This window comes from Mustela nivalis, assembly GCF_964662115.1.
Source record: "Mustela nivalis genome assembly, chromosome: 6".
Taxonomy (NCBI): Eukaryota; Metazoa; Chordata; class Mammalia; order Carnivora; family Mustelidae; genus Mustela; species Mustela nivalis.
The window spans coordinates 13605266-13617908 of NC_139025.1; the positions used below are offsets into that span (position 1 = coordinate 13605266).

Below are 12643 nucleotides of genomic sequence, written 5' to 3' on the forward strand. Positions count from 1 at the left end.
ATCCATAAAAGGAATGAAAGCCCACCCCAGACCCCTCCCCTTCTCAGAGCCCTCCAGACGCTTCCCTGGGTGCTGTGGCCCCTCCCTCTTCAGTCTCAGCCAGCCTGGCCTGCATCCCCAGTCCCACTGGGGATCTTTGCATCCCCTGCTCTTCCTCCAAATATCACACAACCCGTCCTTCCTACTGCTCAGGCCCGCGGGGAAATGCCATCCGCTCACCTCCCAGCCTCTGCAGTCCGCAGTCTCCCTCTCTCCTGTCACCCCATTCTCAATGTTGCGCTGGCTGGCTGCTGTTGTTGTCTTTGTGTGGCTTGCTCCCTAATTGCCAGACTTGTCCATGAAGTCATGAGCTTGGAGAGGCCATCACACCTCCAGATGAGGAACAGCAGGGGGCAGAGCAGGAGCTCAACCAAATGAACGAATGAAGACGCCATTAGGCTCTGAGCCTCCGTTTCCCCAGCTGTAAAGTGGGAGCACCTGGTAAAGGCTCAGGGTTATTAGGACGATGACTTAGGGCATGTGTGCAGCCCCTTTAAGCCCTACAATCCCTTAGAACTGTAAAGTTTCTTTCTCAAGAGAACCAGGACATCAGAGCAAAATCCTCCAGCCCTGCGTTCTGCTGAAGTAAAGCGTGCTACAGAATTAGCACGCCTGAACCACGATTTAAGGATAGGCCTTATAATAAATGCTTTCTCCCCTCCCCTTCTGAGCTGGATCCTCTCCCTGTGTCCCTCCAGAGCCCCCTCCATCATTCCCACCCCGCTCTGCATGCTCAGAGGTTCCCACTGTGGGCTGCCCTAACAGGTCCCCTCGCTCCCTGGCTACTTGTAGCAGATCCAGGCCCGAATGACACCAGCAGGACGTCAGTGTAAAGGAGAGGTCACAGCATCTGATCCTGTTGGACCTAGTGCTAGAAACGTCTCTCGCTGATGCTCCAGCTCTAGATGGCTTCATCATCCCTTAACCAGACCACAGCTCTGTCTGTGGTCCCCAACTGTGGTGTTTATGGGGGGCTCCCTGCTCCCCTCCAGGACTTCACTGACACAGTGTCCGATGACCATGCAGACATTTATGAAGTTGCCAATATATCTATTTATAAATAAATAAATACTCTTTTAAAAAAAAATGATGAGCTTATCCATCGGAACAGAAGGAAACAGAGAATCTGGGAAGAGCCGCATCAGAATGGCAGTGAGCTCCCCGGAGGGCCTGTGGCATGGGCCTGGACAGGAGTGGAGAGAGAAGCTGGATTCCAGGTGGGGGGCCTTTCCCTGGGGAGAGCAGCTCCAGATTCCAGTTCGGACAGATGCAGGGGTCCACACGGGGTGTAGGTGGAAAGTAGACTTAGGTCATGTCTCTCACCTCATTTCTAGCAATCATCACAGAATGCGAGGGGGCTTCTGTGATGGACCCCACTTCGCAGGTAGGTCAGCTGGGGCTCTGTGTGGCGGAGGAACTCATCCAAGGGGATGCTCTGGCAAGGAGCAGAGCCAGGCCTTGAACCCTGGTCCGTCTCATGGCCAACATTCGCGGCATCACGCTGGAGCTGTTCCTGACAAAGCCCAGAGGCAGGCTCCCGGGGACTGGAGCTGGAATCAGTGCAAAACCGATCAAATCTTTGCTCACGAACCTGGGTGTGCCAGACTCTGCTTGAACCCTGGCTTGCTCACACGTCCTGCTGAGCAAGCCTCGCCCATCCCATGCTGGTGGCAGAGGTCCGGCGCACTTGGCAGTCTTGAAGCATTAAAGCGTGCGGTGGAACTGGATGAGTATAACCGCGTGCTAGTGCAGACGGATGGGTCACGTTCCAGAGAAGGGACCGCAGCCCACAGACGTGGGCATCATAAAGGCTCTTCCCTCCTGCTCCCCTCAAGAAAGCCTTAGCCTTAGCCCGACAGATTAACTTCAGTGTACATGCCTGTGCTCATGAACCACGTTTCAGATGCAGAATTTTCACAAAGGAGATGGCCATTAGACAATACTGGGAGGCAATGTAGCCCTGATGCCCGCCCCTGACAGAGTCCCCTCCGGGCCTCCCCGGAACCTCCCCAGATCGCTTAGCCGCCCTCAGAACATTATTAATGCTCTCTGATGGGTGCTGCTGGAGACCTGGCATTAGCTGCCTTCTCCCCAGGAGCCCCCAGTCTGCTAGCCCATCATTCCTGCCTTTCGATTGAGCCGAAGGCGGGCCTCCGTGGCCACCACCCTCTGGGAACAGAGGCCACGCCCCCTGGGGGTCCCGTCCCCCTGCACCAAGGCCCAATCAGCATAACGGTGCTCAGCCTTCTCTAATAAGCTGATTGCGAAGCTAAATCCTGAGTGCTCCCCAGCCTCCCCAGAAGCTAATGATTGACAAAACTAATCTCTGCTCCGCCCCCACGCCTGCCGCCACCCCATCCTCTTGCAAATCATGTACTCGGTTGCTGACAATTAGATAGAAGGCCTGGGATTGGGACGCAGGAGGGTTATGAGGTTATGAATCAATCGTGGGGGCTTGGGTGAGATAACAAACCGGGGGGCCCGTCTCAGACACCTCGCTGCAACCCTCAGAGCCTCCTGGTTGATTTATGAGTTGGTAATAACCTCGCCTGGTCTCCTGCCCCCTATTATTTTTCATAATGCACAGGGAAGCTTTAAATTTCAGAGAATGGGGAAACGCAGGATCTGAGCCGGGGAGGCTGGACTTGGGGAGAGGCCCACGAGGGGGTCCCTGGCAGCCGGCCCTCCTTCCCGGGGTGTGGGCCCTGGGTCGCTGAGGGGCGCAGTGGCCACATGCCCATGAAGGCCGGCAAGCCCGTTTTCCGGGCCTGGAAGAAAACCCCAGGGAAGCGGCCCTGCCAGGCCCCGGTTTAGGAGTGGATGCCGTGGTGATGCATGGGTCCCACTGGGTTCAAAATTATATTTGGCGTGTCTGGATTTCAGTCCTCCAACCTGTTCAAAACCAAGTCAGACTCTGCGGAAGCCTGTGAAGAAGGGAAAATCACACAGTGGATCAAAGCCAGTCAAAGGCAGTTTGAACTCTGCAGTCTAGAAGCCGGTGGAGTGAGCAGAGGGACAGGCGAAGAGGCAGGAGGGCGACGGTGGCTGTCAGCCCCAAAGGAGAGAGTCGAAGACCGCCTTTCCTGTGCTCACCGTCCTCTTCAGGTGACAGCCAGGGTTGCACAAAGAAAAGAAGGAGGCTTGGGCTTGCTGCTTCGTATTTTTTCAAGCGTTCATTTGTGAAGCTTTCTTTATACGAGGAAAGAGGTGAATTTTAACAGGAAATCCCCCGAAACTGTCCTTGAAAGCAGCGGTCACAAAACACCAATCCGCAGTTGGTGCTGGTTTGGGAGGAGGTTTTCAGGGGTCATGGAAATTGAGAGAAATTTTTCAAATGTAATGAATATGTGCATTGATTTGTAATGAACACAGGTTATGTGATGTCTATTGGAAGATAACTGTTGCTCAGTGAGCATAGAGGAAACCCCAGCTCCACGCCAAAGAGAGGACAGTATGACCGAGTCCTGCTGTCTCAGAGTGAGAGTTTCAGCGAGGGCTGGAGTTGAATGGTGTCGTCCCAAAAGTTCACCTGAAGTCCTAACCTCCATTATCTCAGAGCGTGACCTCATTTGGCCAGAGGGTTATTTCAGATGAAATGAGTTAACATGAGCTAGTGAGGGTGGGCCCTGGTCCCTTGCGACTGATGCCCCCCTAAAAGGAAAAGTTGGACCCGAGGCACACCGCAGGGAGAGGCCCATGAGAAGAGGAAGACAGAGATCAGGGTGATGTGCGGGCCAGCCAGCCGACACCAGGAGTGCCAGCAAACACAGAGAAGCAAGGAGAAAGGCCTGGAACAGAGCAGATTCTCCCTCTCCACCCTCAGAGGAGCCAACCTAGTCAACACCCCGATAGCAGGGTCTGGCCTCCAGAACGGTAAACCAAGCCATTTCTGCTGTTTGGGCCGCTTGGTTGCTGGTACTGTCTTACAGAAGCCCCAGAAAGCTCATGGGGAGGGGAAGGCAGGTGTGGATCACGTAATCACAGTGCGGATGTCTACTTCCAGATGGAGAAGGAATCCCATTGTCTGCAAGTGAAAGCCTAAGGGCTTGGCCTGGTGTGAAGAGCGGTGAAGGCTTCCTGAGCCAGTCAGGGCAGGAGTCAGCTAAGGGCAGAAGTGGAGAAAGGGGAGCACGTGACCGGCCCAGGGAACCACTGAGGCAAAGGCCCTGCCGCAGGTCATGGCGCATTCTGGGAATGGAAAGGTGGTCGGTGCGGCAGAAGAGGCTAGAAGGCAGAGGGTGCCAGTGGGGGGATGTGTGCGGGACCAGTGCACCCAGAACAAGAATGAGCTCAGTTCATTATTTTGGACTGAATTGCCATGGGGTAAGGGCACGCGCTCTGCCTTCACCCTCTGAAGTTCCCAGCGGCTGCTGCTTTCCCAGGGGCATGCGATGACTTGATTGGACACTTGGCTCCAAGACAAGGTCCCGAAGACACAGACCCTGTCCATAGCCGATGTGTACTAATGCTTACCCCGCATGGCCCATACAGCACTTCCTTGAATTCATGATCTCACTGTGCCCTTGAAGGAGGCAGAACCCCCCCCCCCATCAACCCATGAAGAAATGGAGGTTGGGGTGGCACGTGGTTCAGGGACCAGCCCAGAGTCTCACAGTCCGTAAGCGACGCAGCATGCATTGAACTCAAGTCTGACTTTATAAATACCGTGCTTTATTGCTTCATATGCTCGGGAAACAAGCATGTCTGTGACGTTTATCACGCTTTCCCTTGGAGAAACTCAAGCGCCTTGACCAAACGCTACTCTTCAGAATGCCACTAGACTTGTCATGGCACAGGGTTCTGCCTCGTGACTCTCCTGTCTTTGTGCCGGCCATACACCATGCCCGCAGTCCTACAGTTTAACATCTCTGATGTAAGTTCAGCTTTCCCTGCTGGCTGGCTGTTGCGTTGTGTGTATGTGTGTGTGTTTTAAAGATTTACGTATTTATTTATGTATTTATTTATTTATTTGAAGGGGGAGGGACAGAAGGAGAGGGAAAGAGAGAACCTCAAGCAGACCTGACATGAAACCTGAGCATGAAACCTGACACAGGGCTCGATTTCAGGACTCTGAGATCATGACCTGAGCTGAAATCAAGAGTTGGACACTTAACTGACTGAGCCACCCAGGCACCTCTGTGTGTGTGTGTGTGTGTGTGTGTGCTTTAACTAAGGCACAAAAGTAAAGGTTTAAAATTCTAACATGTCCTTCCCTTCACCTGCAAAGTGGAGATGGTAATAATGTATTTACATCATGGGATTACTATAGTAGGGTCATTTCAAAGCCCGGAATACAGAAAGTGCTTAATGAATCATTAGCTCAATAGCTAATATTAGTAGTAATTATTATTACCACTAAATGAATGTCTCTGCTTCAGGAAAGAAAATGAGTACAGAGCATCCCTTTTCTAATTATTGTTCTGAGTACTGTTTGGAAGTTACTGAGAATAAGGGAGGTAAAACATGTAGTGGACATGGTATCTGGTATGAGTTTTTCCTGGATTCCAGACTTGGCTCTTACAGGTATGTGGCCTCAGGCCTTTCTGGGCACCATCTGTAAAATGACTATGCTAGTTATTATATTTCGCACAATTATTGTCGAGACGATATGCGATTTCGGTGTCAGGTGCCTGACTCTGGCCTAGTACCGAGTGGGCATGTGGGAATGACTCCCTCCTTCACGAGTACTGGCCTGCACAGGCACCCATGCGATAAGTGGCACAGAGCTGCCCTCTTCACCCACAGGTATAGCAGAGACCTTGGCAGATATGTGAGAAGCCCAGGGTGGCCTGGATCATAACCTTGACTGAGGAGTACCAGAAAGTCACGCATGGCAGGAACAATCTTGAGTTTTGTTGGGCTCCAGAAAGAGTTCACTCAAGTGAAGGTGTCTTTCCCCAGTGGTGAGGATTGACAAGTAAATTCTCCATTGCTTCAATTACCAGAACTCTGATTTATAAGCTACCAAGTTGCACATGACTTGAAATTTATAGGGGCCTCCAACCGGTTTTTTCTCAAGTTTACATAATCAGATTTTGGCTCAGGTTGATATAATACTTTGGAGACAATGGGGAAAGTATTTCAGGGGAGGAGGCCCTTAGGTTGTAACTTATTTGTACCTGGAAGTTCCAGGTATCCCTTAATCTTTGAGGGGGGGGTACTTAAAACACCCGAGGACAAGATAGTAAGGGTCTCCCCCAAACCAGAAAGAGAACTCCCTAAAGTATGAGAAGATCTTACCAGCTTACTCAAATCCAGTTTATACCAAGGGATGCAGATAGTCACCCTTAGTCCAGGCCTACGGTGAGCAGCCCCGTTAATGTCTACACAAGGCTCTGGAGCTGGCCCAATGGCCAGAGAGAGTGACAACTTGAGGCTTAGGAGTGAGTCTCCCACTCTTTACTCCTCAGGGAAAAGGCAGCTTTGGGAGTCATGCCTTCATTCTTCTCTGCTCTTTCCCTGGGGAGCGGGACACGCCCAGGGCCTCGGACCAGCAGCCAAGGGTTCCTCTCGCTCTCTCCACTGTGTGTCCGCAACCCGGCTCCCCACAGCCCGTCCGCAGCAGTCTCAGAGGCCTGGGCACCCCTCTCTGTTCTTAAAAGTGAAAAGTGCTTTTCTCAAATACAGCAGGTGTTCTCAAGAACAACCTATTAATGTTCTTGAGCTCCAAATAATAAGGGCATGGAAAGAATAGAAACTTCCCATATTTTGACCCTCCTACCTCTCCAAGATCACTTCAACAGTTTAAATATTCTTCCAAAACTTTTCTTCCCAGTACCTGTACATCCCTACACATACATATTTAATGTGATACAAAAGTAAATACGTGTTTCCTACTGTAAAAAGGTCACTTAAAATTTTTTAAATGTCATTTTACAATACACGCTGTGCTTGATCTACTTTTTCATTTAATACAGTAGGCATTATATATATGTATATATTTATTTAAATATTTACACATATTGTATCGATGAGCCATAATTAATTATTCAGTCCCCTACTTGAGAACTTCTGAGTTGTGTCTGAACAACCTGCCCAGAGACACACTTACATGTAAGAGACACAATGGGAATACGTACTTACAACACATACGGAAACAGAAAGTGCACCTTTAATGTATAACAAACCATGTGTTCTTGGGAGGAGTTTCAGGCGCCCTCTGGTATAGTTCATGGATATCCCTGGAGTATATGTGGATGTGTTAGCCTCAAAAAGAAAACTTTCAGCCAAGTGTCTTTAGAACCTCTGGGGATAAAGGGTAGCTATTCTGCATTTGTCCCTAGTGTTTCTTTCTTTTCTTTTCTTTTCATTTTTTAGTAACGTATAATGTATCATATTATATGATATGGGTACAGGTCTGTGAATCGTCAGTTTTGCACAATTCACAGTGCTCACCATAGCACATATTCTCCGCAATGTCCATAATGCCCCCAATGCTTCTATACTGATTTTAAGTCCTGAGCAGGGCAGCTTGACTCAGATAAGAACGGAATCCAACAGGGGTAACAAAGGGCAACAGTTCATTTGAGAGAGAACAGAAAAATAATCTGCTTCAAATTCTTTTTAGAATAGGAGGGAAGGAATGATTGGGGGCCAGAGGGGGGAAAAAGGAAGAAAGGAAAGAGAAAAAAGAAGAAAAATGCTTTCTGCTGGCCATCGGTTGCACTATTCTCTCCTGATTTGGCAGTAATAATTGTAGGTCTTTTAAAGGACATAATATTATGACAGATTTCCCTCCCTTACTTGTTCCCGGGGTTGAACATGCAACACTGACTTCCTGCCACGAGGCTGGAGGCTGGCCGCTCCTGGGTTAAGCCTGAAATAGCCCACACCCAGGAGAACAAGAATGTCCGCCACAAGAGGCGTTGCTGTGTTTGCTGACATCCACCCTGCAGGCCCACGGTGGGTGAGGAACAGCGGGGAGGTGGTGACGGCTGCAGACGGAGGGCCGTGACCCAGGACGGCCAGGGCATCTGGCTCGGCCCTCACTGGGGCTCGAGGGCACTCGCACCTGTCCCCAGACAAAAACCCTGAGTGTTGCAGTGGTCGCATCAGGGACAAGAAATCCAGGTCTGTGGTCCCCACGTCACTAGGGAAAAAGGCAAGAGGCTTTTGTGACTTTCCCTTCTTGACCAAAAAAAAAAAAAAGAGGTAGCAGGAGGAGGTCTTAAATGTGATGCTTCAGCTCTGTGAATGCAAACCAGGGCCTAGTGGACTGGGGAGAGCAATTAGGCCAAACACGGAGTGCAAAAAACCAAAAGGGGGTAGAAATCTAGACAATGGTGCTGAAGTCTCGGGTGGAGTGGAGGGGGAACGGATATGATAGCAAGGAAGGAGTTTCAATGTGAATGAATACTAATTAGTGACATGGATATTAATGATGACAGTAATTAACAGGGGAAAGGAAGGGCTGTCATTGTCCCAGGGTGAGTAATCAATCTTGGCAGGTGATAAATAATGGTTCAGCAAGCTCAGCAGAAAGATAATCCGCCTGCCCGGGGGAGAGCTGTTGCTGATGCTGGAAACCTATCCGTTTCCAGGCAACCCACAAAAAAGAACTATTTTTCTTTTGAGGAAAAAACAGGTTAGAGTCTCTCCCCCACCCCCAACTTGGGATTACAGTTCTTATTTGATTTCTGCTTTGTTCTTCATTTCCTAGGACAAATGTTGAACTTGTATAATTCGGAGGAGATGGACACACACACACACACACACACACACACCAGCACACACAGACATACTCTCCTTTCGCTCAAAGAATGTGAATGACTAGGAGGGGTTTTGATCCAAAGTTTAGCTCATAGATGGTATCTGGGAGCAAGAGTGGGGAAAAGCTTACAGGTTCTGCTTCAGAGGTTGAAATGGGGGGATCTTGCAGGGCTGTGTCAATGGCGGCTGGTCACACAGGATGGGGCCCTGGTTGTCTACTGCACAAAGCTCATTCCCCCTCCAGAGAGCTGGAGAGAAACAGGCCTGTGCTGCTCTCACCTCTGGAAACCATTCAAGTGTCTGGGAAACTTTATTTCTGGGAAAAAGGGCAAGCTCACTAAAGGTTTCAGCTAGGACTCTGTTCTGGGAAAGCTATGGGGAGACCTTGTCTCTCATACCAACCCTCAGACCCACACATGACAGGATTCAGACATCTAGAAAGGTTGCCCTTTTCAGGCTGCTTTCCATCAGACATTCCATCCTGAGGTGACAAAGCCACATTTGAAGATCTGCACTCGTTCCAAGTGCAATTGTTGAGAGACAAAGGTGAATTAACCGGAAGTACAGAACTTTCCAGAAGTTTGAACTCCTCTACTCCCCCATTGACTCCAGGTGTGACATCTTCAAAGGGAGGCAAACAAAAGGAAACATATTCAGAGACCTATGACCAAAATGGGAGGGGCTCTAAGTCATGTCATGGGAGGAAATAGCTGAGGAACCCAGGCGTGTTTCATCTCAAGGGAGGAAAACTCAGGAAGAATGTTGATAGTAATAGGATGGACTTTCTCCAGAGCAGGAAGGTCTGGATTTGTTTTTCTGTCATCAGAGGGCAAAACTTAGTCCAAAGAGAGGAATTCAGAAAGGGTCAAATTTCTGTTCAGAGAAATCAAAGATGATTTACCTAGGCCACGCTGCCTAGGGGAGAATCTGTGATTCCCAAGTAGTAGGGTTTTTCCCAGTAGGATTATGGTACTTCCTGTCCAGGGATTAGAGATGTGGTTCCAGTATGGGCTAGGGTTGGAGTAGATAAGCTTTAAAAGTCCTTTCCAACTCTTATAATTTTATATTAGTTAAGGTAGTACTCAATATCAAAACAGATAAATCCCAACTTCTGGGGCGTAACACGACAGAGTTTATTTTTCAATCAAATCAGAGCCCCAAATGGGCATCAATTTTCCTGGTTGTTCAGGATCCCAGGCTCCTTCCGCCTTGCAGCTCTGCCCTCCTCTGGGTTCTTGGGGTTCTCTCCATTCAGCCAGCAGATAGGGAATGAAGGCTGTGTAGAGTCACATGGGAGTTTTTATGGTCCAAGCCTCGAAGTGGTATACATCCCTTCTAGCCATATTCCATTGTAAGAACTCAATCTATACCCAATGGCAGACGAGTCTCGAAATGGAATCTAGTGATCCAAAAAATAGGGGAAATAGGTTTTGGTGAACACAAAGAAGTTTCTCCCCCAGAAACAGGGGCATTTTCTTTTAAAATGGGTCCATGCCAGGGGAAAAAAAAAAAAAAAGAGTTTTGTTTGTTGTTGTTGTTGTTGTTGTTTTAGGAGCATGTAAGGGCAGCTGTGTTGGTCAGGCCTTGTTAGGGTAGGGAGCTGAAGAGGCCTCCTCCTTCAGGAAATGTCCTGGGAGCCAGGTGTGGTAAAACTTCACCAAGCCTGTCTCGGGGAAGTCATCAATATCTGTATTTGCAGGAAGTCTCCTGTAGATATTCCCCAGAAGTGTGGACGCAAGATCATCCTGAGTCATTGGAAGAGGATTTTTTTTTTTTTTTTGGAAACAAATAGGACTATGACTATGCAAGTGTTTTAATGGATAGAAGTGTTTAGTTAGGATGGAAAATTGTCAATATTACCCAGCTCTCTGGGTGTGTGCTAGTTGGAATTAGGACTTCCTTAGATAAACATGTTTCTCCACCACAGGGCAAGCATCCATGATGTCTTCAGTTCAAATTTCTTTATCGTTTCAGGTACTGACATTGTACAGTGGCTTATGAAGAACCTTTCCATCGAGGACCCAGGTACTTGACCCTGACTTTATCCTCCATGGCACTGAGAAACATCTCATCAACAAGTTCCAGACCAGATTTGCTAGCCTCCAGAGAACTGGGTTTATAAATGTGAATCCCAAGTTGGAATCACTCTATTTGCAAATAAAATTAATTTCTTTTCTCAACTGAATATCTATCTTTAAATCTAAATCACCCTTTGAGGAAATGAGCAATTATTTAGAGTGCCAAAGAGCCCAATACAATAACGTGTGAAATGAGATGAATTCTCGTTAGCCACAGCAATTAAAGATAAGTTGTAGAGCTATCATGAAACAGCCTTCTAGAACCAGCTCTTAAAATTAGATTGCCTGATCCACAATTAAGATGTTTAATTATTTGCTGAGACTCCTTCTGTTTTCTGCTTCCTCAAGAAGTGAAAGAATGATTCTTTTTTTCAACCTTAATTGTGCATTTCAGTTAAGAAAATCTTACCAGAAAAACAACAACAAAACTCTGGCCAATAAAACAGTTTCCAAATCTGTCCTCCCACCAGAAAATAAGTAGCAAAATTTATTTTCACAGCATAATTAGAAAATGAGGAGTTTCAGAAAAATGAAAATTGCAGATAAGTGAAACTTACTATCCATGTGTCAGTTAATACTTTTCAGAATTTATTATCTACTTCCTGTTTTAACTGAGTATCCTCAATGCCCAAAGGTCATATTTATAAATATCCATTAATGTATTCTTGTGTTCTTGGGGATTAGACCTCTCTGTCCCAAATTAAATGGCTTCCAATGGCTAAGCTTTCTAAAGATTTTTTTTTTAATGCCCTTTCTAGATGTCTGTGATTCCTTGCCGGCAGTCACTGTGTTACCTTCGGAATTCCTCTATTTTAATCTGATACCCTTAATATACTATTGGTTATGAAACAATACAATTTACATGGAGTTCAATGAAATATAGTTGCCAGAAATCTGAATGCCACAAAAGCAGATCACTGAGGAAGTGACACTAGCCTTTTTCACCATCAGGATTAATGGCCACTTCCATGACTAGTGAAAATTCTTAATTCTAGTCAAGCTCTTAATCCATAGGGGGAAACTGTATTCAAATCCTTTTCAGGAAAGAACTCAAATTAACTATGACCCATGTTTCCCTCATGCAGCCTGGCTTTGCCATTGTCCACTGGATGCAATACATTTCTACCGGTTTAGTTCCATGTATTTAAAGTCAATGTTTCTTTGCATTTAGCATTTATAATGCTAAGCCCAAGGACCACCTTTCTTCACGGTGCTTCTCTTCCAGCAAGTCTCTTTTCCCTTTCCACAATAACCCTTGTATTTCTGACACATACTTTATTATGATTATTAGTATCAGTGGCAGTATTGCGAGAGCCTGGAGCCAGCTAGGGGCAGGGGAATAGGCTTCAGGAGGCCTCCTGCCCTCTTCTGAGAAGCTTCCCTGAAAGGTCGTGAATAATAAGGCTCATATCTGTGAAGGTCTCTTATATTTGAATGGCCTTGGGAGGACGTCAAGGTATTGGGAACTGTTTGGGCTTCTGAGAAACGGATAAGGAGGAGTTAATAATTCACCAGCTGGGAATAGAAGAGTGGAAATGAGGCAAATCAAGGCCCTGGGAAGCCAGGTTCATCCAATATCTGCCCCTCCCTCCGTCTTACTCCCCATCGGCCATATATCTAAGCAAAACCGCAGAGGATGGTGAGTTCTTGCTCCTACATTGGCAACATGGAAATCACCTTCTTACTGGATGTTGTTCTCTCTTCCCTGGGGAAGGAGCAGCTGCCAGGGACGAAATCCTTCTTTTTTGCTGGACCCATGATTCTTGAAGCATGCAGACTTTAAAAAGCACACTAAGCATCACTAAGCAAATAAGATA

At 47.6% G+C, this 12643-nt stretch overlaps 1 protein-coding gene across 7 annotated transcripts in view; it reads left to right on the forward strand.

Moving 5' to 3' along the window:
- The window catches only part of RGS6 (regulator of G protein signaling 6), a 544877-nt gene that overhangs the window by 439111 nt on the left and 93123 nt on the right, over window positions 1-12643 (forward strand). For all 7 annotated transcript variants that reach the window (XM_082733462.1, XM_082733461.1, XM_082733459.1 and 4 more), the window contains exon 4: window positions 10723-10773. In XM_082733462.1, coding sequence (XP_082589588.1) covers window positions 10723-10773 — 51 coding nt within the window. The remainder of the gene's footprint in view (window positions 1-10722; window positions 10774-12643) is intronic.